This window comes from Vigna umbellata, chromosome 8, assembly GCF_029865625.1.
Source record: "Vigna umbellata cultivar VRB3 chromosome 8, Vumbellata_1.0, whole genome shotgun sequence".
NCBI lineage: Eukaryota > Viridiplantae > Streptophyta > Magnoliopsida > Fabales > Fabaceae > Vigna > Vigna umbellata.
In genome coordinates, this window is record NC_142172.1 from 25,610,590 (window position 1) to 25,635,831 (window position 25,242).

At 31.7% G+C, this 25,242-nt stretch overlaps 3 protein-coding genes across 4 annotated transcripts; 1 reads left to right on the forward strand and 2 right to left on the reverse strand.

Annotated features, from left to right (window-relative positions):
- Nucleotides 1–4,151: 4,151 nt before the first annotated feature.
- TLP3 (tubby like protein 3) lies at nucleotides 4,152–7,910 on the reverse strand. The gene is made up of 6 exons (XM_047297343.2): nucleotides 7,128–7,910; nucleotides 5,985–6,072; nucleotides 5,656–5,785; nucleotides 5,251–5,430; nucleotides 4,602–5,089; nucleotides 4,152–4,390 (listed from the first exon to the last, which is right to left on the reverse strand). Exons 1-5 carry the CDS (start codon nucleotides 7,458–7,460, stop codon nucleotides 4,618–4,620), a joined length of 1,203 nt encoding a protein of 400 aa, XP_047153299.1. The 5' UTR covers nucleotides 7,461–7,910; the 3' UTR covers nucleotides 4,152–4,390; nucleotides 4,602–4,617.
- Nucleotides 7,911–17,022: 9,112 nt separating this feature from the next.
- On the forward strand, nucleotides 17,023–20,390 carry LOC124824825 (uncharacterized). 2 transcript variants are annotated; one of them, XM_047297341.2, is made up of 3 exons: nucleotides 17,023–17,175; nucleotides 17,701–17,835; nucleotides 18,615–20,390. In XM_047297341.2, exons 2-3 carry the CDS (start codon nucleotides 17,748–17,750, stop codon nucleotides 20,216–20,218), a joined length of 1,692 nt encoding a protein of 563 aa, XP_047153297.2. In that variant the 5' UTR covers nucleotides 17,023–17,175; nucleotides 17,701–17,747; the 3' UTR covers nucleotides 20,219–20,390. The 2 variants fall into 2 exon arrangements, with proteins under 2 accessions (XP_047153297.2, XP_087953687.1); XM_088097561.1 differs by having other exon boundaries at nucleotides 17,138–17,195.
- Nucleotides 20,391–20,743: 353 nt separating this feature from the next.
- Nucleotides 20,744–21,611, reverse strand: LOC124824826 (uncharacterized). Its single transcript, XM_047297342.2, has one exon. The coding sequence runs from the start codon at nucleotides 21,497–21,499 to the stop codon at nucleotides 21,083–21,085; it is 417 nt and encodes a 138-aa protein (XP_047153298.1). The 5' UTR covers nucleotides 21,500–21,611; the 3' UTR covers nucleotides 20,744–21,082.
- Between the last annotated feature and the right edge of the window lie 3,631 nt (nucleotides 21,612–25,242).

The window sequence follows — 25,242 nt, forward strand, 5'->3', positions numbered from 1 at the left end:
TTTTGTATTTCCTCATTGAACCTTTCTCTTGATAAACCTAAGAGATATTCCCTCTTGATACGAGGATTACCTATCAAAATATGAAGAAAATGTAAAAGCTGAAGAAATCACAAACAAAACTTCATTCTTCTTAAGACATGTATAATTATTGTCTTTATGAACTTCTCAAATTTTATGAGAAACTCATAATTAGCAATATCATCTTAAAGAGTAATAATCCATAATATAAGAGAAGAAAAAAAGAGGAAAGATGAGCGAAAAGTGTGTTTTAGAAAGAGGAAAGATGAGTTATTTATGGGGAGGGGAGACACACTCAAGAGCTGGAGAAGCCTAACATCCTCCTTTATCCACAGAGAAAACACTGCACCCCTTGCGATCCTTATGGCTAAAGTCCAAGTCTTCATGCTTCAGAAAACCACCTCAAGATAATAGCGACAAAACTCCTATGTAAAAGAAAGGTGAACACTGAAAAGAAGAGGTTAGTGCGTGATATTTAAAAAAAAGGAGAATCATTGTGTGAATCTTTTACAAAACGTTGGAGTCTACATAATCATCTCAATTTAGGATAGTTAATTAAATTTTGCATTTGTCTTAACTAGAGAGCTGAGGGTTTGTGTTTTCCTTTTACAATACTTAAACAAAAGGAAAATCATTGTGTGAATCTTTTACAAAACGTTGGAGTCTACATAATCATCTCAATTTAGGATAGTTAATTAAATTTTGCATTTGTCTTAACTAGAGAGCTGAGGGTTTGTGTTTTCCTTTTACAATACTTTTTTTTCACAACAATGTCTATTACTAAAAAAGATTGGATATGAATGAACTTAAGACATGAGTTATAACTAATTCAGTATAGTTAATTTTCCAATTATCCGTTCTAAAATAAGATGATCTCTTATTAAATGATTGATCGTCTAGGAAACAATCTAATAAAGTATTTAAAACGGATTTAGCTAGAATTTGAGGAAAAAAATATTAATTTACTTTAAAGTTAATGATTAACAAGCTTATATATTAGATATTAAACGTTTTTATAGTACTTGAAAATACACAAAGTGACATAAAGGAAAAACAAGTAAAAATCCATAAAACAAACCCATACACAACACTTCATTCTAAGTTAAAATTTTTAACTCAGTCCCTAATCATAATAGTGATGAATTTGCAAGTTTAAATATATATATATATATATATATATATATATATATATATATATATATATATATATATATATATATATATATATATAGATATCTATATATATATATATATATATATATATATATATATATATATATATATATAGATAGATAGATAGATAGATACTATTCATTTTAGAGTGTTTCATCCTACACCTCCAACATCTCATCCTGCACCTCCAAAAATTCCATTTTTAACCTTCTGACATATGCACCTCCAACTTTTCAAAAATTTTATTTTTTAATAAATATATTTTTATTTTCTTCTCTCTCTTATTAAAGACACTTTAATAAATACATTTTTATTTTTTTCTCTTTCTTATTAAAGTTCCTCTACACCATTTTAATAATAATCTAATTTAATTTAAAATTTAAATATTATTTAATATAATTTTATATTTTAATAATTATTAAAATATGATTTATATCATAATAATAGTTATATTAAATATATAAAAATCAAATAACTAAAATAAAAATAATAATGATAAAAATAAAAAATAAAATAATAATAACAATAATATAATATTTGCTTTAATATATTCAAATATATTAAATTATATTAAAATATTACAATAAATTAAAGAGTTATTAAATTTTAAATAAAAACAAAATTTTTAAAAACTTATTTATTGGATAGTTTTTTATTTAAAATATAATATATATTTTTATAATAGTTTTATTAAAATTACTAAAAGTAATAATAATAAAAATAATAATAATAATAATAATAATATTTAAAATGACATTTAATATATTTAAATATGTTAAATTATATTAAATTATTAAATTAAATTAAACAATTATTAAAATTAAATAAAAAACAAAATTTTGAAAACTTCGGATATCCATATCCGATTCATATGTTATCGGATTTCTATATCCGATTAACAAATTTTAAATTTATTTTCTATTTAAACTTTAATAATTATTTAATTAAATTAACATTTTAATATAATATAATATATTTAAATATCTTTTATGTGATTTTCAATACTATTTTTATTTTCATTATTATTAACTTTATTTTAGTTATTTTATTTTACTTTTTTAATAAAATTATTATAAAATATAAATAATATTTTAATAATATTAAATTAGAAAAATATAATAAATAATATTATTATTTTTAATTAAGTTAAATATTTAGTAAATTTAAAAAAAAACTATTAACATATTTTACGCTATCCAATAAATAAGTTTTTGAAAATTTTTGTTTTTATTCAAAATTTAATAACTGTTTAATTTATTGTAATATTTTAATATAATTTAATATATTTGAATATATTAAAGCAAATTTTATATTATTGTTATTATTATTTTATTTTTTATTTTTATCATTATTACTTTTATTTTAGTTATTTGATTTTTATATATTTAATATAACTATTATTATGATATAAATCATATTTTAATAATTATTAAAATATAAAATTATATTAAATAATATTTAAATTTTAAATTAAATTAGATTATTATTAAAATGGTGCAGAGGAACTTTAATAAGAAAGAGAAAAAAATAAAAATGTATTTATTAAAGTGTCTTTAATAAGAGAGAGAAGAAAATAAAAATATATTTATTAAAAAATAAAATTTTTGAAAAGTTGAAGGTACATATGTCAGAAGGTTAAAAATGGAACTTTTGGAGGTGCAGGATGAGATGTTGGAGGTGTAGGATGAAACACTCTTCATTTTATTTATCCCATTCAAAGTGAAGTAGAGTCTTCGGCCCGAAATTTTAAAAAAACACCACATTATGCAGCAGCTACAATATAAAGTTTACAAATCTTAACAATATGAAAATAAAAGAAAGATTCAATTTAAACCATGTCAATTTTGTGATAAAGTTTTGGGATAAAGTTTATCAGCCAGATTACAGAAGCTTTAATTTGACAATCGATAAGATATTAAAAATGAATATTATGCAGTTTGAAGAAATGAGTATTATTATTATGAAGAGTTGGAAAGAGGGGCATGAAAAATCATTTTCTACTAATGTTGGCACTTTAAAAAAATATATATTTTAAAACATCAAAATCAATAAAAAAATTTAAAATCACAGGAAAAAGAATAACAAAGAAATTCTGCAGATAATCTAAATTCGGAAGATTCATAGTTATTATTTAATGAGAATATGTTGGAGAGCTACAAACACAACTTACAAATGAAAATATTCCAATACTTAAGTTCCTCTTCAAAATCCCACCACCACATTCGCTAATATATTTTCAATGCAATTCTTTTTATTATGATTTTGTTCTCTTGTTAAGAGGAATCACAGAGGCCCAAATTTAGTGGTGAAGAATGTTAAAATTGGCCTAAAGATATCTTTTTAAGTAGTCACAAGGAGAGAAACAACCCAAATACCAGCCAATGATAGATGTTATTAGTATAAACTCCTTTTAAGAGCAAAGTAAAATAAAATAAATCTTGAAATTAATTTTTTCATAGATTAAACTTAGTTTGTATATAAAATAATTATGAATAATTTTATTCAAACAAACCTTAAAAAAATACTGTATTTTTTCTTTTGTTACACACAGTAGGTCATTAGTCATTACCGTTACATAAATACTCATCTATAATTCTAAATATAAGTGGACACAGTAACCGTGGTAAATGTTTAATTTGCCAGATATTTATTTAATTTTAAAACATTTATTACACTTAACATAAAAAATTTCTTACATCAATAAGTCATTACAAATGAAATTCATAAATATATGCATATCATTTTATGTTTTATATAATTCAATTAATAAATATATTATAAACCACACAAAAATTACCCTTTCTTCCCTTCTTTTTTATCAAGTATCAATGAACACGAGGGAAAAATTAGCACACAGAAATTATAGAATTTACTAGGAAGCCTTTGTCACTTAAAAACCAGGTACATTACAAAAGCCAAAAACATCTACGCAAAACACAGCCTGAAAACTCACAAACCAATGACAACTAAGGTCATCTACAAACTCACGGAAAAAGAAAGAATTTAGTCTACACAAACAACACAAAGTACAAGTCAACATTGGTTAAATATAATGCAAACAAACAGCCATATACAATAGACAAAGGAAAGGTGATTCTGAAACTTAGCAGTACTAAATACAAGAGTAGAAAATCTTTTGCAGGTATTACCCACATTACTGTTTGTGCAACTCCAACCAGCACCAGGATTGGCAAAATATCTGGCAAGTAAAAAGTAACAACTTAGTGAGCATTTCCATTACACAAAGGTCTAAATGTGAACCAAATATTATTTTGCAAATTGTAAGGTGGCTCCAATAACATTGTGTTCCTACTTGCACTTTGATATTTTGTGTATAAACGACAAACATCTCAAAGCATTAAATAAAGTTTCTGATTGATGGCATTTTTTATTAGAATTAGAATACCTACCTGTTTATGGCAGCAATCATTCACAAGCAATCTTGGTGTCAAAGCTGCTAAGGCATATTGCAAATGCTTCAAAGGCCGAGATTGGATACTGATAATCCATGGTGAATACATCCTTACCAACTTTTCCAAACTGTAGAATAACATTTTCCTGAGCCTGCTCAGAAACTCCATTTTTTGGAGAAGCAACCAGCTGGAAATTTTTAACTGAAGCAACTGTCACACGTCCGTTGAAGTTAAGACACCAGAATTGAAGTTGTTCATGCCACCTGGGGGACTTGTTTTGCAGTACCAGCATCCCCTCCTCTTGACAAGTCAAAGGTTCTGACGTGAGAGTATCCATGCGGGTTGATTTTGATCTGAAGAAAGGGATGGATGGAGAAGTATCAATTCTGCTATGAAGAAATTGAGTCTGTGTTGGGGCCACACCTCCAGGTTCAACAGCTGAGGCAGGGATGGCATCCATAACACAGTGCATTATTCTAGGGCCTCTGTTAACATTTTGACAACTAGTCAATAGAGCCACCTCTTGAAAGGAAAGCTGAGAACAATCAATAACATTGGAAAAGTCACCAAACATATTCATTCACTGATTGACAACCCAAATAATTCTCTTTACCCAAAACAGACTTTTTAGTGACAACGCTAATACCTAGAGCCCAAAACATTCAGATCATACGAGACATGAGCAATGGGGTAGTTGCCAGCAGGAACTCTAGGAGAAACTTGCTTGAGACTGACTAGCCTGGAGGAACGAGACTTTGTAACTTTGGCTCCATAAATTGGAGGGTGTGCATCATACACAGTGAATTTGGTGCCCAAAAAGTTTGACCTATTATTAATGAGAAAAAGAGTCAAGTTAGGCCAACAAGACAGTTCATGTTTGGTTTTAAATCACAGAAATACTTTGGAGAATTCCAATGTAATTGCACGTTCAGATGCATGAAGTGGGAAAGAAAGATTTGTTGCTTTGAGAGTAAAAGTATTTTTCAACTCTCCCAACTTTAATCCAAACATGCTCATAGTAACAAGTCATGTCAAATATCAGCTAAAATACCTCAGCTTCCCAATATAGGTATTACTCCCTCTTGAGACATCATCACAGTTAAGAGAAATGATATAGTCAGTGTGAGTTGCACGTCGACACTTGCGTGCAGAAAGAAGGAACTTGCCATCCTCAGTTGAGGCTGGAAGATTATAAAAATCAGCATCACAAAAGCATCAACGTGGAAGGTTATAGAAGAAAAGAAAAGGCCAGCTCTTCACTAAATATTGTACTGCTAATTCAGTACAGCCTAAAAAGAAGGATGATTGTTCATCGAACCCACATGTCACAATGCTTAGAAGGCATTATACACATTAAATTTAGAAGTAGGTAGTGCTCACCTTGGTTTAAACCAAGAAACAGATAATATGTTTTATTACTGTGATTTCGTTTAATATAGCACTGAAGAAGAGAGCCCCTAGGACCAGGCTGCAAGATGACAATAAGAAGCAGATTAATGCTTGCCAATAACTAGAATATTAAACAGTACTAATTATTTCATGTTATGTAACTAATATTACAACATGAAGCCAATCCTTATAATGTTTCAATGTAGAATGGTTTGTGCTTCCTTTGCATAATGTTATTCTGAAGTTATTTTTCCTAGACATCCTAAGGTTGAGGAGGATATAATATAATAGGGTCTGTTAAGAAGAAAAAATGAAATGATTAAAATTCGCTTATGCATAAGTTAATTTGTATAACCTCTCTCATATAGTTTTTCTTGATTTTATTTTTTAATATATGCATAAGCTAATTTTAGCTTATGGAAAAACTTCCATATTCTTCTGTCCTACAAGTTTTTATGGAAAAGTCTGTTCAAACATGTCTACATAAGTATATTCACCTTAACGATAACACAAATAGTTGCAAAAGAGGCACGCAATGTCGGGTGTACAAATAAGGAAAAGCTAACTGAAAAAAGAAGAATTTCATATTTCATACACTTTAACTGACAATTTAGCGATTTCAATCACAAAAGCCTTCAATTAATCAAATTTCAACAATATTTCTTGCTCTCCCACTCAGGGTAAGGAGCGGTTGGAAATTCATCTCGCCAACCACATAACTCAACAGTACTTACCCGACAAATTCAAGTTTTATTGATTGCAGAGCAGCATTAAACAGTAAACAACTTTCATAAAACAAATGTAACTCATCAATCTTCCTTGATCGAAGCAATTCATCTTAAACCACTGAAAAATATAAGTATATTGTCATCATTAAGATCAAACTACTTAAGCTTAAAATGATGTAAGTAAAAATAAAATTGTCTAAGCCCCACTCAAAAGCATAAAAAAAACACAAGCAAGAAGGCAGCCGACTACGTGAATCAAATTGACTAATTCACAAGTCACAAACAAAATACAGCACACAAACCAAAAGTTACAAATTTAAAAACAAACAACCAAAGGAGCCTTGCAAGAATCTAAGCATAGTCTAGATGATCAAAATAAGTGAAAAATGGTGGTGACAAGTGAGACCTGCTTCAAGGAGATTGGAAATGTCAAGTTGCCAGATACTTGCGGGGATTTGACAATTTCCTTCATGATTTCTCTCCAACTGCGGCACACTCCGGCACAGGCGACGACGTGTTTTCGGGCAGGCCAGGAATCCTCAGAAGCCTCAATCCTCATGAGGACATCCCTCAAAAGCTCAGGGGGCATGTTAGCCCAACAACTCTGCTTCAACCCATCAAGCACCACCAAACGATCCTGGACAATGGCATCACTGTGTGACTGTGACCTGGATCTCATACTATACCCAAACTTAAACTCAAATCCCTTCCTCTCCGCGATGATACTCCTAAACGACATCGTCAACCCCTTTTCTTAACACCTCTTGCAGATCATTCCCACTTCCCCAACTCCTCTAAACCCCTCACAAGATTAACAAAACACCCCAAAACATGGAAATGTGAGAAATTTTTCTGGAAAAAAAAAAAACCTCCTTTTGTCGAAGAAACGAAGCACTACGGGAGACACATAGACATTTTAGCTTCAGTTACGGTGAATTTTGACAGAAATGAACACAAGGGATAAGCAACATGAATAAGTGAATAGTTGACTAAGAAAGGCGGAATTGGGAGAAAAAGAGCGTGAATCCCCTCCCCTCGGAAGCATGTGAGGTGGAAGGGAAACCCTTGCGATGATTGTGTTGAAAATAGAAAGGAAGAAAGCAAAGTAAGAAGCGAAAAAGGTAGTGTGAGGAATGTGGGTTGAGACCAAATGGCCTTTATCCAATACCTATCTATGCATTGGGTTTGGTAGGATTGCACCGGGTCGGGACTGGAATGGTAGTACCTATCCATTTCTTTACAAAACTTCCTATACTTCCTCTTTCACTGTTGTGAGAGATATCCACTAATAAAATAGTAAAGACTTCGTAATATTTTTTAATATAATTTAAATCAAATTATAACTAAAATATTAACGTAAATTAATTTTTTTTCAAATAAAAATTTAAATCATAAAAAATTAATAAATTAATCATTTTAAAAATATTTTTAATTTTATAAGTTTAAATAAAAATATATAAATATATAAAATCAAATTTTAATTTATTTGTAAATGAATCATATTAATCGCATTATTTTTATTATTTGACTTAAAAAAATAAAAATAACTCTCAAATAAAAATTTATTAACAACAATTAAAAGTGACAGGTATTCTTGTGCTGGATATTGTATATCAACATCAACATTGAATCAAATTCATGATATTAATTCTAATACCAAGTGTTTGATTAAAAAATAGTCAAGACAAAAATATTTCTAGTTAAGAGTATGGTAACTTAAGTATTATGGTTTGATTATAATTTGATCTACTTATATGAGACAATTGATAACTTGTAATATTTTTTACAACGAATTGTTTTCTCTCATGTTTAAAAAGGATTTCTTTTTGAGTAATTATGATATTAATAATTTTTTTAATTTGAGTTATATTACGTGAAACCAACTTTTATTAATTGTGATTTAAAAGAAAAGGTTTACAATGAAACAACATGAAAGATTATTTTTTTTAGTAATAGTGGATAGTTAGTTAGCCAGCTTAATAAATATATATATATATATATGGATTAAAACAAATTTTCCGATAATGATATTAAAAAATTCATGAAGTTATATCTTTATTCAGTTTTAAAGAAAATATTATGACTCAAGGGAGTAGAATTTGTTTTCTTAATTATATAAGTGGATGATGTTTTACTTACGACAAATGATAAATATATGTTATGTTAGGTGAAATGAATCTCTCAAAAAATCTTTTATATGAAAGATATGAGTGTCGCAACCGAAATTGCGACAGGACAATGATCTAAAAAAAGAATGAGTTTTGAAAAAGAGATTTGGAGTCGCGACCATAGTTTATTCGTGAAAACTACGGAAAAATCATAAAAGGATAAGGCATGGTCTAGGAAAAATCAGATTCTGGGTTCGGGAGTCGGTTACGTGTAGGGAAGGTATTAGCACCCTACAACGCCTGCCCTAAGGCAGTACCTTTAACTAAATACGCGAATATGATTTGGTTTTCAAAATGCTTAACTATCCCCTAAAATAAAACTCTAAAGAAACAAAATATATTTTTTAGTTTCTTTGGGCCCGACAAGGATTGACCTTGCTCCTACGTATTGTCATTCAGAATGAGAAATCAGGGTTATGTAATTCTTTTGGAAACTGTGTTGGAAATTTTGTTTAGGAAATTGTTTGAGAATTTTGTTTGGAAATGATTTTGGATTTTTGGGAAGTGAACCTGACAAGGACTAGCCTTGCTCTTACGTATCTCCACTCTTGATGGAGAATTAAGGATCACGTAGTTCTGGCTGAAAGATTGCTTGTTAAAAATGGATGTTTTTAGTTTTTGAAGGTATTTTCATTTTTGGTATTTTTTATAAAAGAAAGAGAGAAGATTTTCAACACAAGGACGATGCGGGCGATCCCACATGCGCTTAACCTTTAAAACATTTTTTGGTATTTTTTATAAAAGAAAGAGGAAAGGTTTTTAGCGCAAGAACGATGCGAGCGATCACACATGTGCTTAACCTTTAAAATATATTTTTTTGGTATTTTTTTATGAAAGAAAGAGAAAAGGTTTTTAGCACAAGAACGATCTTATGTGCTTAACCTATAAAATATTTTTTTAGTATTTTTTATAAAAGAAAGAGAAAAGGTTTTTAGCACAAGGACGATGCGAGCGATCACACATGTGCTTAAACTTTAAAATATTTTTTGGTATTTTTTTTTATAAAAGAAAGAGAAAAGGTGTATAGCACAAGGACGATGCGAGCGATCACACATGTACTTAACCTTTAAATTATTTTTTTTGGTATTTTTTTATGAAAGAAAGAGAAAAGGTTTTCAGCACAAGGACAATGTGAGCGATCACACATGTGCTTAACATTTAAAAAACTTTTTTTGGTATTTTTTATAAAAGAAAGAGAAAAGGTTTTTAGCACAAGGACGATGCAAGCGATCACACATGTGCTTAACCTTTAAAATATTTTTTTTGGTAGTTTTTATGTATTTCTCATGTATTATTAAATGGGTAGATATTTAAAAATGAAATAAAAGTCAAAATATAAATTAAATTAAATTAAATAAAAAGAATTAGGGGGTGTGAGGTCTAGCAGAAATAACAAAGTGCAAATAAACTACAAGCAAACTTAAATAAAAGGAAGAAATAAACCCAAAATTATGGGGGTGTGAGGTCTAGCAGAAATCGAATGGGCTTAAGCCCAAACAGAATGGGGGTGTGCATGGGAGATGGGTGTGTGCAAAGGGAGGATAGAGTTTTTTTTTTGTTTTAAAAAATATCTGGATCTGGCCCAAGGGTTTTTTTTCCAAGCAGAAGCATTAGGGGTTCTGCCACTTCTCTCATTTGTGCTCAACATCTCTTCCCCTCCACTTGAATCCAAAGGGAGATAAACTATACAGTGAAGCAGGAACCCTAGAGAGGCACTGGTCTCCTCTCAGGCGTACTAACAGGGCAGCCACGACAACGGCCGCCGCAAGCCGAGAGCCAGGGCGTCGGCGGCGCCGCCGATCGCCATCAAGGTGGTTGCTAGCCACTGCGCCAATCTCTCCCTCCTTACCTTTTCTCCGCGCGCGAGAGAGACTCTCGCCTCTCCGTGCCACGTTGACGCCGCCGCCGACGATGCCAACCACTGCAAGTCGTGAGCCAAGGTTGCGCCAGTGATGCAGCTCGCCGTCGAAGTCATTGTCGGTCACGGCGCCAGATACTCTCCTATCCTTCTCTTCTTCGTGCGAGAAAGAAGCATCGTGCTCCTTCGCGCCACGTCTTCACCGTTACAACGAGGCCGGTCGACGCTGCCGTTGCTTACTTCAGAGGAAATCGCGCCGTGTATGGCGGTTCAACCTCTACCTTTGCTAATCCTAACCCCGGGAGACCATTGTTCCCACCGCAGCCAAACAGAGATATCGCCACAACGCCATTACCTTCTCTGAACCCTAAAAACCCTATGGTAAATCCACTCCTCTTGGCGTCAATTTGATTCTAGATGACTTGGAGATTGAAGATGGGTTTTTAGTTTCTGTTCTATGCTTTTGTTTGAATGCAGGGAAAAAAGGAAGAGAATGATAAGGGTGGGAATGGAGAGAACGGTGAATCTGTTGAGTGAATGGAAGAATCCAAAGTTCGTTGAGAAGCGAATCATTGATGTTGTTGGAGGTGAGGGGAGAATACCCTCTCTTTATGTGCGTGATGATGGAAAATAATGAAGAGAGTCTGAGATCAATGATGGATTTATTGGAGGTGGGGAGTGAAAGGAAATGTGGTTAGGTGGTTACGGGTTGTATGCCGGTGTTAGAAGGAAGAATGAAAGGTCAAGCCCATAGGTACAGTAGTTAATCATGATCGGGTGATGAGGACATTACGATGCTCAAACAGCCGAGTCAAAATAAAAATATAATATCATGGAGAAACATAGATTCGGATACATAACAACAACAATCTAGACAAACAAGCAGAAATGCTAGCTCTTGCAATGAAACACAAACTCATACATACAAGAGCGAACAAAGAACAATGGCAGTAAGGTGGAGTTGTAAGACTTACCTCTATGTACTGCTTTCTCTTTTGTGCTATGCTTGTAATCGCCGGTCAATGCTCCTTGCCTCTTCTCTGTGGCCTTGTATCGTGTCTTTTGTTGTAGGTGAAAGACCGCGAAAGGTTAATGATGATGGTGTTGGAAGTGAGGGGCGTCTAAGAGTTTTGGGGTTCGGCTGTGGTAATGAGAGTGGATTATGGTTGAAGGTGGAGGTGAGGAAGGGTCAAACGTTGTGTGGCTAGGCTTTGCGTGGGTATGTTCGACGGGAGAATCAAAACTGAATCCTGATGAAGGGATCCGCTCCCCTGTCATTTAGCCCATAAGGATCAATTGAGAATCAAGAGTCGCCTGTCAAAGTTGCCACTCTTGTCCAAACGTCATTCCCCTTTGGTGTATAATTAATAGCAGAAACCATGATGCACAGAAGGCTCTTTCTAGAAAACCGAAAGAAGTTGATTGCGTGTAGAGGTGTTTACTGTGTGTTGGAAGCATTGTCTCATGACATATCAAAAGGCTTAGTTGACTATCTCAGACCTGCTTTTTTCATTTATCTTTTTTCCTTTTTTTTCTTTTTCTTTTTTTTCTTTTGTTTTTTTTTTCTTTACAAAAAAAAACTAAATAAAATAGAGTAACATAAACTAACATAAAAGAGAATAAAATAAAAATAAATAAAAATTTATATTATTTAGTCACTTAGACGAAATTGGGTGTTGGCAATGAGAAAAACATTTTGTTAGGAATTGTGATCTATCAAAAAAGATTGAGGTATTTTGGATTTATCTCAAAAGATCAATATTAGTAAAGGGTTAGAGAGAGATAACATAAAAGAGTGTTCACTAAGTGTGATTTCCATTGTAAAGACCCGTAAACTTCAATTGAATAAGAAGAATAACTTTAAACATAAATAGGTGAAAATTATTTCAAATTAAACTATTGAAAGTCTTATGTATGCTTAGGTTTGTACCAGACTTTATATTACATTTGTAGTTGTAGTTTTGGGAAGATGTAAGAGTAATCCATGTTTTGAACATTAAAATACTACAAAGAAGGTAATGAGATTTCTTAAAGAAATAAAGAATTTCATGTTCATATAAAAGACAAACCAATAATTCGAAAGTGATAGGATATTTTTGGTTCAAACTTTGGTGGTTGCACTAATACTAAGGAATCTACATATCTAATAATTGTTATATATTAAGGTGTTTTGTGTCTTTGAGCAGTAAAAAACAAACTTTCACCATATGGAGATTGAGTTCATTTCTTATTTTGTGACTACCTCAAATGATATATGGTTGCATAATTTTATGTATGACTTAAAGTTGTAGACTCAATTTTTAGGTCATTGAAGTTATATTATGGAAATTTTGATGCATTATCTATAACTAAGAATAACAAGAGTGAAGTCAAAGTAGATATATTGACCCATGAATATTTAGTAAAAAAAATATATGGGATGTCAACACCCAGTTTTATTTGAGATGAATAAAATTTGATTTCAAAAAATAAACAATGGTTAAGTATATTTGATGGAATCCATTTTAGGAACTAAATGGAGATCCATGAAGGGAGCATCAACTTAAGCTAAGGCTAGGAGATTGGAAGAAGAAGAATTTCAAGATTATTTTTGCTTTCCCTTAAGCCTTAGAGGACATTGGACCTCTCATAAAGAGACATTTTGGAGAATCTCTTCTTAAAGAGAAAATTTTAAAAAAAAAATAGAAAAGGAAAAAAAAACAAAGAGAAAAAAGAAAAGAATAAAGTTAGGCCTGGTGGGTCAACTCTCTCTAAAATATAAATATATATATTTGCTATTTACAACTTCCATTTTTACCATTTTGAAACTCATCCTTTAGTTTTTCATTTGTTTCCCTCGTTTAACTAAACTCAATTGGTTTTCACTGTCTACACTGTGCAATTTCATTTTTACGACCCTTTGGACCAAGCCCAACGCTTTTTAATGCTCAAACTCCCTATATTTCATTTTCAAATTCCTTTTCTACATTAAGCTTGCAGAAGAACCCATGGCACATCCCATCACTAATACATTTAAAACTCTTTCCACTCCTTCTTACTAACTCTCATACATGCAAGACAAAAGGAGAAGCAATTAACTAAGGCTTAATACTATTATTGGTCCCAATTTTTGTGAGCTTTGTTTGAAATAATCCTAATGTTTTTAAAATGTTCAATGTAGTCCTAAAGATCGTAATTTGTGTTTAATTTAGTCCTTTTTGCAAACGCCGTTTAAATCGTTAACGACCAAATTTCCAGTTGTGCAATCAATGACATATCACCCTTGACACGTCATCATCATCTCCTACCTCCAGAAACCCTAATTTTCCCCTACACAGAAACCCTACCCATCACCTAACCCTAACTGTCGCTGCCACGCTCACGGCCAGCCACCATCTTCGCACCTCTATCATCTTCTCCGTCCAGCAACCACCCATGGACACCTACCAGCACCTTCATTGGTGCCACCCGTGCATCCAACAACAACCACTACGAAACCCATTATCGCGAATCAAATGAACCAAAAACAAAAAAACAAATTCATGAAAAAAGATCAAGAAAGGACCACCCCTAATCGTGATCACCAGAACCAACATCCTTCCAAAGAACAAATCAGATACTTACTCCAAAAGAAAATTCCAAGTTTAGAAACCCTAACATTCCCAATCTGAACCCTCATCCCCCACTTCGCAAAACTCAGACCTGTAAGGAAGAAAAGAATCCCTAACCACTCGTAAAACAGATAAGAACCAAGAATTTCCCAAATCAATTTTAAAACGAAAACCATATATTCCAATTTACAAAAACCATATAACACAACAAAAACCCCAAAATGGAAACACTCAATCGCGAGTCCTATTGTCGCGAAACCGCCTGAGAGAGGTGGGCTTCTTGCATTGTGATGACGTCGGAGATTGAACCTTCGCGGAGGCACCGCCGCTGCAACCCTCACCGCGCCGCGAGAAAGGAGTTCGCTCTCGTTTTTGTGAAACTCCAATAGACCCACAATGGTCAATTGGACCATCGCGAGCTTCATCTTCGAGTAGCAACATCACGAAACCCATTCAGTTTTCCTTTGGCGGCGCATGCGTAAGGAAACCTTTCCCCCTTCATTCAGAAACCCCAATTTTTTGGATGGGGAAGGGGCTGCCACGTGGCAGTCCCTCATTGGCTGTGTCATGTTTCAGTCAAGGCAGGTCAACAGTTAAATGACATGTCATTCACTTATTGCACAGCTGGACATTGACCGTTAGCGATTTAAACGGCGTTTGCAAAAAGGACTAAATTGAACACAAATTACGATATTTAGGACTACATTGAACATTTTAAAAAAATTAAGACCATTTCGAACAAAGCTCACAAAAATTGTGACCAAGAGTGATATTAAACCATTAACTAATTACGACTCACAGCTCCATCAGCCAATTCATGCAATTTAAAAAATGTATTTAAAATTTATTCCTACAATTTCCTTTTATTAAATTTTCTTTTATTTTTGAATTTTAATTTTTTTATCAATAACAATTTTAATATTATTTTAATATAATTTTCATTATTTAAATTTAAATTTATATCAAATTTCTACATAAGGACAAATTGATAATCATTTACTTTTTCAATCTATTACATCCATCACATCATTCACAAATTCTCCAAAAAATATTTCTTCAAATCCCTTCATCTATCTCTTCGAATTACTTAATTCAAACAACACAGAGTGTCTTTTCTATTTCTTCAAATTTATCTGCACAGTCTCTTTCACATCCATCTCTCAATCCAATCCGAAACAAAACTTATTTAATTTTGAAATAAGTAATTTTTTAGAAATTATTTATTTAAATAAAAATTTATTTTAAATTTAACCAGATGAGTCATTATTGAATTCCGCAAGTTTCAATGGACGTGGTATAGTACAAGAAAAAGAAAAAAAATGAAAACAAGCCATTAAAGAAAAAAAAAATCACGAAAACACCGTATCATTCATATAATTTGTTTATAAATAGGTTTTTAATATAAAATAATCTAACATGCTTACCTTTGATTTTAAATATAAATAAAATTTGTTCATGAACCAGAGCATAGTAATCTATAACGAACTCAACAATTTTAATACTATTATTTAAAAAATATGTTTATAATCAAACTAGTCCTTTTTTTAAATTAAAATAGTATAATTCTGACACACTAAGTATTTGCTATGAATTTTAACACTAATATCAAGGAAATAACGAAAATAGGATAAGTGATGGAAAGTTAAAACAATTTGCACACACAGAAACACGAAAAAAAAAAAACTCATGACATCACTTTCATTACAATAACCATCATACTATTTTTTAAGTTATATATTTTTAATCTTCAATAATTTCATCAAACTCATTTCTTTAATATATATTTTTTTCAGAAACAGAACAGGCTGAACTTTGTTACATGTTATGTGTATCTGGTTTTACTGTATTCCATGTTCATTCCACACAGAAACTTGAAAAACGTAGATTTATACATAAAAGTACGTAATAAGCTTGAAAACGACGAAAATATTCATCAGCTTCGAACTTTCATGACAATGATATTATAAAATATAAATTTCTTAAGTTATATGTCCTTTTATAAGATATTAAAGAAAACACGCTATTATAAAATACAATCTCTAATGCATGTCTTTACATAACATACAAAAGACAAAGATGAAAAGATCATTAAACAATAGAATTAGAAACTGAAATAAACCAAATATTTAAGCTGTAATGAAGATATAAAAACTAATAGAATTTCTCTAAAAGATAAATAATAATTACTAAAAGTTAAATAAGCCATAAAAAAAAATAATTACTAGTCAAACAAATTTTATTGCCACCACAATAATTTAGACTCAAAATGAAACAGCCACCCAAGACAGTGTCACCACAAACTGATCTGTCACTAGAAAATGCGTTTATTTTGAATTAGTTTGTAGTTTGGGTTCGACCGTTGCACCAAAATTTTTGTCTTCACATCACGCTCCTCCGATTTTCCATCCAAGTCCCACGCCAGATACTGCTTTTGCCAAATCAGAATTATCGCTAATCATCAATTTAAATAATGAATTCGTCAATTAAGCACTAGTTATTGCATTAGTGAAGCTCTAATTTTTCTCATAATCTTCGTGCTTTTCAATTTAAACCTTCCATAGATTATGGCAGCGGGATCATTGACTGAACTGTAGCATTTTGAATTTGAGTGTGTTTGTATGAATTATTACTATTATTTTTGGTCGAGGCAAAGGGTTGATTGTGAAATGTTGAGTAGACGTGTCGTAAGATGATAGGTGGAGGGTTTCAGATGAGACAAATCAAGAATTTCAAAACCGAAAACAACAGTATATATAAAATGGTTCTATTCTAATCTCTTGCTCTTCGTGAACTCTAATTCCATCGCAGGCGGTGGTGGCAAGCATTGCATTAATTCATGTGAGATTTTCTCTTTCCATGTAAATCCTCTTTTTTCTTTACTTGTGTTTAATTTTGTCTTGATTTGTTTGTTTTTGTATTTGTATGTATGTTTTTGTCTCTGAACTTTCGAATTTCGAGTGTTTTCTGCTAAAGGAAGTGGCATTGTTCGGGGAAGTTTATGTTTGTTTGTATGCGGTGCCTTGTGAAAGACGAAGTGGCAGTGTTAGTGTGTCTCAGTCGGCGCATTTGTCATTCCATCGAACTTGATATGTTTGTTTTTTCATTTCTATATTGTCTGACTTTATTTTTTATGCACTGTGAATCGATTAATTATGGTTATTATTTGGAACGAAACGGTTTCCTTTACAGTAGTTTTTTCCCCCGTATTTTCTATTGCAACTTCTTTTTCTGACCAAGACATACTAATTTAGTGATTGAGACGTCATAATTGTTTATGTTATTATTATGTATGATATTTGCGATTTTTGTTTGGAGAAATCAAGGTTTTCTTTTTGTTTTTTATTATGTGTTTTGCCATAATAGGCTCTTGGTGTTCGTGATAACATAGACAACTGAGGAGGAGGGCTAAAATGATGAAGAATCAACCGTCACAGTGGTGGTGGCTTGAGAGCCACAGTAACACAAGACGATCCCCTTGGCTTCAATCCACTCTCACAGGTACTGTTTCCTTCCTCTTATATTATTGCCTTTAACAACTTCTATACATTCTGTTTCAGATTTGTTAAATAGTTTAAAATTTTTTAGTCTGAAAATTTGACAAACATGTTACTACTTGATTAGTTCAACAGTGAGTTAAAAAACAAATGATTTCAAGATTTTACTGAAATCCTGATTTCTACAGTTAGATGTTTAGTGAAAATTAGATGCACGCAAAGTCCATTAGTGCAGCGATGGATTGACTTTAGCAGTAATGTTTTTCATGGCTTATCATCATCATGCAATGATGGTGTGTAATTTGTTACCCACCTGCCCTCTAATATTATGGGCATAAAATATTTGAATAAACCAAGGTCCCCATATCATTCTCTGGTCTTTTGTTATTACTTTTGCGATACAAGTATTTAGACCTATATTACATGTCTCTCTCTACTTTCTCCACTTAAAAAGAATTACTTAAAAAGAATTACTTAAAAGAAACAGGCCCTTTTCGAAAGAAGATACAAGGTTTTTAAAGAAAGTACTAGTTTAGAAAAATGAAAAACCTTTGTTTTCTTATATTTCATGAGCTTTACTTTTTAAAACCTTTTTCTCTCACTCCCTTTTGACTTTGTCCCTATGCATTTGTTAGTTCTAGCAATCAGTGTTTAGTTGGATTATATTTTTCTTTTTGGTAGTGGAAGCTTAGTGGATTATTATTATTAGGCCGTGCGTATGATGTCCTGGCCTTTTTGTTAGTTTAATAATGTAACGTGATTTTACTGTACTTTTTATGGCAGAGCTAAATGAGAAGACAAAGGCAATGTTAAAACTAATTGAAGAAGATGCAGATTCCTTTGCCCAACGTGCTGAGATGTATTACAAGAAGAGACCACAACTTGTGAGCATGGTTGAAGACTTCTATAGGACACATCGATCATTAGCTGAGCGGTATGATCAAATCGCTGGAATTCGTCAGCAGAAGACTGGAGGGTCCCCCTTTTCTCCACTCAAGCATCATCAACCAGAGAAGTTGATAAGTTTTGCGAATGACTGTTATGATAGCTATTCTGAGAGTTGTGATGTAGAGGAGTCTGGGGAATCTGAAATTGATGATCCTGAGCAAGAAGAGGATGAGGATTCCATATTCAATAACTGTGCAGAACTGGAGGAAGTTCAGTTTGAGAGACTTGGTGAAGAAAACAAGGATCATAAGGGTCAGAACAAGCAAAAATATAACATTTACGAAGCAGTGATGTTGAGGGAAGAAATAGAGCAACTCAGAAAAGAGAACAGGGTTCAGAAGGATGAACTCGACCGGAAAAGCATCACTTTTGTTGAATTAATGATGCTGAGGGAAGAAATAGAGCAACTAAGAAAAGAGAATAGAGCACAGAAGGATGAACTCAACCAGAAAGATATCATTTGTGGTGAAGCAATGATGTTGAGGGAAGAAATAGAACAACTCGGTAAAGAAAATAGAGTTCTGAAGGATGAACTAAGCCAGAAAAGTATCATTTGTGGTGAAGTAATGATGTTGAGGGAAGAAATAGAGCAATTCAGAAAAGAGAATAGAGCGCAGAAGCATGAACTCAACCAGAAAGATATCATTTGTGGTAAAACAATGATGCCGAGGGAAGAAATAGAGCAACTCAGTAAAGAGAATAGAGTTCTGAAGGATGAACTAAACCAGAAAAGTATCATTTGTGGTGAAGTAATGATGTTGAAGGAAGAAATAGAGCAACTCAGGAAAGAGAATAGAGCGCAGAAGGATGAACTCCACAAGAAAGACAACATTTGCAGTGAAATAATGATGTTGAGGGAAGAAATAGGGCAATTGGGAAAAGAGAATGCAGCGCTGAAGGATGAACTCAACAAGAAATATATCATTTGTGGAGAAATAATGATGTTGAGGGAAGAAATAGAACAACTCAGGAAATATAGTAGAGGGCAGAAGAATGAACTCCACCAGAAAGGTATCAAGTGTGAAGTAACGATGTCGAGGGAAGAAAAAGAGAATAGAGTGAAGAATGATGAACTAAACCCAGAAGACAGCGTTTGTGGTGAAGTAGTGATGTTAAGGGAAGAAATAAAACGACTTGAAAAAGATGAAAGAGCACCAAAAGGTACCCTTTCTGGTGAAGTAATGAAGTTAAGGCAGGAGAATAGCGCGCAGAAGGACCATCTTAAGCAAAAAGACCAAGAGAAAATAGAGGTGATAAGACACCTGAGTTTAGCTATAGATATGCTGAAGCAGGAGAACATAAGGATGAGAAGCTTCATTGCTAAGGAATCTGCCAACAAATGGAAGAATCCATTTGGGTTAAAGAATTTCATGGGATCATTATCAGAGCAGTTGTTTAATGGAATTACAAATAATCAACCTAGTCTTGTAGCTCTCTAGATAAGGTTCACAGAGTAAATAACTAAGTTTTGTAGAACAATATTAAAAGAGACCTATGTACATGTTATGGGGACCTGCTCAAGTAACCTACAGATCTTGTATACAGTTTAGTATATTCCTAACTAATCCAAGACCGAGTATCTAGTGGATTTCCTAGACACTTGTTTTTCTACATACTTTGTTAGCGACATATGCATATTCTGGTTGTCTCACTTTTTTGTTAGTTATCTATATCGTAGCCCGCCCAATGTGCCCAACTCTCCTTTTCATGCCAAAAATGTTTTCTCCTATATAATAATGCTAAGTGCCCACGATGCAGAGTCACTAAAAGGTTCTTTTTTCACAACAACAAAGTGATTTGTGGTCCTAATTCCTAGGGGGAAAAAAGCCTTTGATTCAATTAATTGTGGAGGCCAGTGGTAATATGTATAAGTAGGAGAATTCCCCCTGCGTCTCCGAGTTCTACATCCAGTATATACTATATATGCAGAAGTAAAAGAAACTAAGAAAAACTACAATAAAATATACTAAAAAATGAAAATAAATGTAACCAATACTCAGAATTAAAGAGTAAAAGAACAAACATCAAAAGTTTCCTATCACATTACATTTCACGAGTTAATTCCGAACTGATATAACGATGAAAACCATTTCCCCTCAACTGTGATTTCTACACTCAAATATCCCAGAATATCAGATAAAAACTTGAAAATGTTTACAAGTCTTAATGTTTTGAAACATTGTACAACTGTAGCACTTCAGGGTACTCGCAATGGCTTGTGGCACTTGATATACAGACTAAAAAGTAAACGCTGACAAAACATGTTTGGAGAAGATATGTAGAAACTGCAACCACTATTCACCTCACATGCCATGAAGCTGCATTATGCAAAATACGAGAATGGCAAGATGAAAAAGTGAATAAAGAGGGAGAGATACACCGTGGGAAGATGGGGCCAAAGCTGGCATAGACTCTGAGGGTGGAAAAGCCAAAACTGAGCCTGGATTATTGGTGACATCAGGGTTGGGAGGGCTGGGGCTTGAAGGAATTGTGGGGATTGAGGACTCTGAGGGAGGGAAAGCAGCACTTCCAGGGGTTGGAAACAAAGGCTCAATATCTGGTGACATAGCAGGAGAGAATTGCAGAGGGGCACCTGGTAATGTTGTTGGTGCTGCTGAAATGGTGGAAACATGCATGTTTTGTCGAAAAGCCAAAGCCAATGAAGAATTGCATGCCATTAAGGCCATCAGCATTACTAAGAATGACCAAAAGGAAGCCATAAATGATGATGATGATGATAGGAAGATATGAATTGGTTTATGATGAAGCAGCCTTAATGAATGTGTCTCCAGAGAGAGAAGTGTTTTGGAGAGTGGTGAAACTGAGGAGGTCCATCATTGAAGTAGTTAACTTTAAAAGGGTCTACAAGAAGTGGTGGTGGGGCTCCAATTTTCAGTGGCAGTAGATCATTGGAACCTTTTCCATCTTCCAGCTGCACACTGTTTGCTACAAGACAAAACTGATAAGTGAAATTACCTTGTGGAGCACATGAACATTAGGTGTCACTCGCATAAAAGTAAACACAAAAAATAAGAACAAAACATAAAGGAATTCTTACAACTTAGAACTCAGCAACCCAATTACTAGGAATTTGTGACATTTAATTTTCTCAGATACTTTTTTAGACTGAATTTTCCTTCCTTTTATGTTTGTCCCCACTTATTTTCTAGAGACACATCAGGGGTTCACCTGTGTGCTTCACCACTGAGTCCATGTGATATGTCCCAGTCTGAAAATAAAAATAAAAAACACTAAAAGAGTTTATGGAAGAAAAAAAAAAGGACTACAGAAATTCTTAGGCATGAAGTAAAGTTCTTTTGCTTGATTCTAACTTCCTGCTAAATTTTCAAAATCAAATCATGCAAGCTGGTTTATGTTCGAGTAGATGCAGATAAAGAGAGCTTTATTTACACACAACGAATCATTAGAAATGCAGAATGCTGATAATAAAAAATTAGAAATGCAGAATTTAACTAACAACTTTCAATATTAATTAATTGTTTGCTTCTTGTTATGGCAAAATACGATAAGATGTAAGTTTGTATTTTCACAGGATATTTATATTTTATATTTCAACCTGATTCAAATTGCAAGAAAATTGTTAAAGTGTAAATCAAAATCTCATGTTAAATAGAAAAAACAATAATAAATATTATAAAAGATGAAAGATTTATAAATTATAAATTTATTATCTTAAAGTTTTAAGTTAAAAGTAGTATTATAAAAATAAGACTCAATATTATATATATATATAATATATATATATTATATATATATTATATATTATTTTAATAACCCTTTGATAAAAAATAAATTTATTAGTGGTATATGAATTTAAAAGTATAAAATTATTTTCATAAAGAAAATCATGACTTTTTTTTTCATAACAAGCCTGTTTTTAGCTATAAGACTTTTAATTATAAAACTTAAATGAAATTAATTAAGTGTAAATAGAAGCACTAAATGCGTTTAAGATAAGACAAAATTTTCATTGCAAGACATTAAAAAAAAAACTTAAAGGTAGTTCTTCAATTAAGACTCAATAGAATAAAAATGCAAGACATGTGTCTTTATTAAATAAATACTTTAAGATCCAAGACTAAAATAACAATTAGATGCAATTTATAGATAAGTGTAAAAAAGACTTGTTTTTCATATTTAGTAATATTCTTTGTAATTATTTATGAATTATTCTTTTTCTCGTTGAAAAATGTAATAGTTAGTAAAAAGTATGTATATTGTACAGAAACTTGATACATCATGGAAGATTTGTCATCAATTTCTCACTAAGCCACCTATGACTTGCTTAGTTAAAAGAAAGACTACTCGCTCAGCGAGTAGAGTAGCTCGCTTAACAAGTGAAATCAATTAAGAGCGAATCAATTCAATTTTCGCTCAGCACATGCATATCTGTGTGTTGAACGATTTATATGTTTATGGAGTGATTATTAGCTCGAGAAAGACAGAAAACAAAGAAGTTATGGTTTAAGAAAATACGAAAAAATTTTAGGAACTCTAGGGAGGCTACTTCGAGACATCATGACATCACTCTTCATCGATTTTCATCAAACGTGTATGTTTAAGATTACTAGTAATAGCTAGATTTCTCTTTCGTTGGAATTGGATGTAATGAACTCACTGTGATGTAATTTTCTTATTCAATATATCTTTGTGTTCATATGCTCTTCTTGATTTTACTGTCATTATACGAAAGTATGATGTAATCTAAATGTTTATGAGAACTAGAAAGCAAACTTGAACGTGGACATCAGATAGACAACCAAAATGAACGATACTAGGAATGTTGTCAATTCTTCTGGTAATTCTTGAACATCATATTTTAATGTAAATTATATGTTAAATGAGGAATTAATGATTTAACATATATATTTAGAACTTGATTTAAGGAGTTAAACCGAGTATACATTAATGTGAATGTTTGAACACATGATATGTTTTCTAGAATTTTACTCTAACGTAATTCATGAAACCCAATTCAAACGAAGCTTTTCATAAATTTTCAATAATAATCTTTAAATCTTGTTATTTTAATTCAAAATCATCAATATGAATTCAATTGTTATCATTTCTAAATTGATTTTGTTAAATAATTCCGATTAGACAAACAAACCACAAGTCCCTTGGAAGAACGATACTTGAACCTTACACCTATTACTTGAAACGATTTGCTTCACTTTACAAAAACTTATCATCTATGCAAAGTCTCAATGAAGACACAAGAGACACCTAATTAGAAGAATCATAAGACACAACAAGCTTTAAACTATTTACACATCTTACATATATTCAATCCAATTCGCATTATAAATTATAAAGTATCTAAGACTTATAAAACACTTAATTAAAACTAATCCTAAAGATGATTTTGACATAACATAAACGATTTGAAAATGTATATTTCATCAAAATAATAGAAAAAAACTTTTAGAATAGAAAACATATACTTACCAGATTGATATTGAGTGTGGTATTAAAACATGTCGACTAAAAGTCAAACACATTCTTACATAGTGTTGACACGAGGACAAATCTACAAAATAAAAGTTTTAACAATTTAATATAAGACACTTATAAAAGGAAACTTTTGCATGCATAATAAGCTAATGAGATATAGATGCTATAAGATAAATTCTTGAATGTAAAAGTAGAATCAAACTCTTTGATAGACCAAACTTTAGAAATTACTCATGCTAGTAAATCTTTCACACATCAAAGTTAATAATTTCGAAATAAAAAGTACTTTTTGTAATGTTTTTGTAATGTTGTCTAAGATTGAGTTTTCTTATTATACTAAATAACTTGTTGAATTTATATACTTAGAAACATGATGTATTAGATGTTAAAAGAGATTAACATATAACTAGCCTAAAGAAACTTTATTTATTCTTCTAAGTTATGATAAGAAAACAATATTTGTGATCTTGAGATTAATAAAACCATTTAGTAATTACTAATGATAACTTATTGTAAGTCATGTTTCGATAAATTAATATAAAACTAAGTGTTCACTATCCTTTACATTATTTAAGTAATTCCTTTATATGATTATCTTAAAAAAATGTGTAAACTTATTTTTAATAACATCAAAACCAAACCCTTCAACGACTAATTGAATTAGTTAGTAAAAAATTTCAAAAATATTTTTGAGTTCTATAATATTTTATTTCACTTCTTACCCTTACTCTTGTAACTCTTGTAAATATTATTTTAGATGTTAATGTGGTAAAAGACTATGCTTAGTATTAATGTAACATTGACACTATTTATTCACTTTTTTACATTATATATAGTTGTTGTATGGTTGGAAAAAAAAATAATTTGAATGCGTGAATTATTATTTATTGGAAATAGTAATTATACACAACAATAACTTAACTACAAGAATTTGATCAACTTGTTTTCAGAATATTAATTGCTAATTGACTTAATTTAAAAAAAAGTT

What these genes read in the sequence shown, in the direction of transcription:
- TLP3 (XM_047297343.2), bottom strand. Translation starts at nt 7,460, where the DNA reads ATGTCGTTTAGGAGTATCATCGCGGAGAGGAAGGGATTTGAGTTTAAG. An exon ending in ACCTATATTGGGAAGCTGAG is followed by an intron (nt 5,431 to 5,655) that starts GTATTTTAGCTG and finishes CATTAATAATAG; the next exon opens with GTCAAACTTTTTGGGCACCA. An exon ending in CTGAATGTTTTGGGCTCTAG is followed by an intron (nt 5,090 to 5,250) that starts GTATTAGCGTTG and finishes AAATGTTAACAG; the next exon opens with AGGCCCTAGAATAATGCACT.
- LOC124824825 (XM_047297341.2), top strand. Translation starts at nt 17,748, where the DNA reads ATGATGAAGAATCAACCGTCACAGTGGTGGTGGCTTGAGAGCCACAGT. An exon ending in GCTTCAATCCACTCTCACAG is followed by an intron (nt 17,836 to 18,614) that starts GTACTGTTTCCT and finishes TTTTTATGGCAG; the next exon opens with AGCTAAATGAGAAGACAAAG.
- LOC124824826 (XM_047297342.2), bottom strand. Translation starts at nt 21,499, where the DNA reads ATGGCTTCCTTTTGGTCATTCTTAGTAATGCTGATGGCCTTAATGGCA.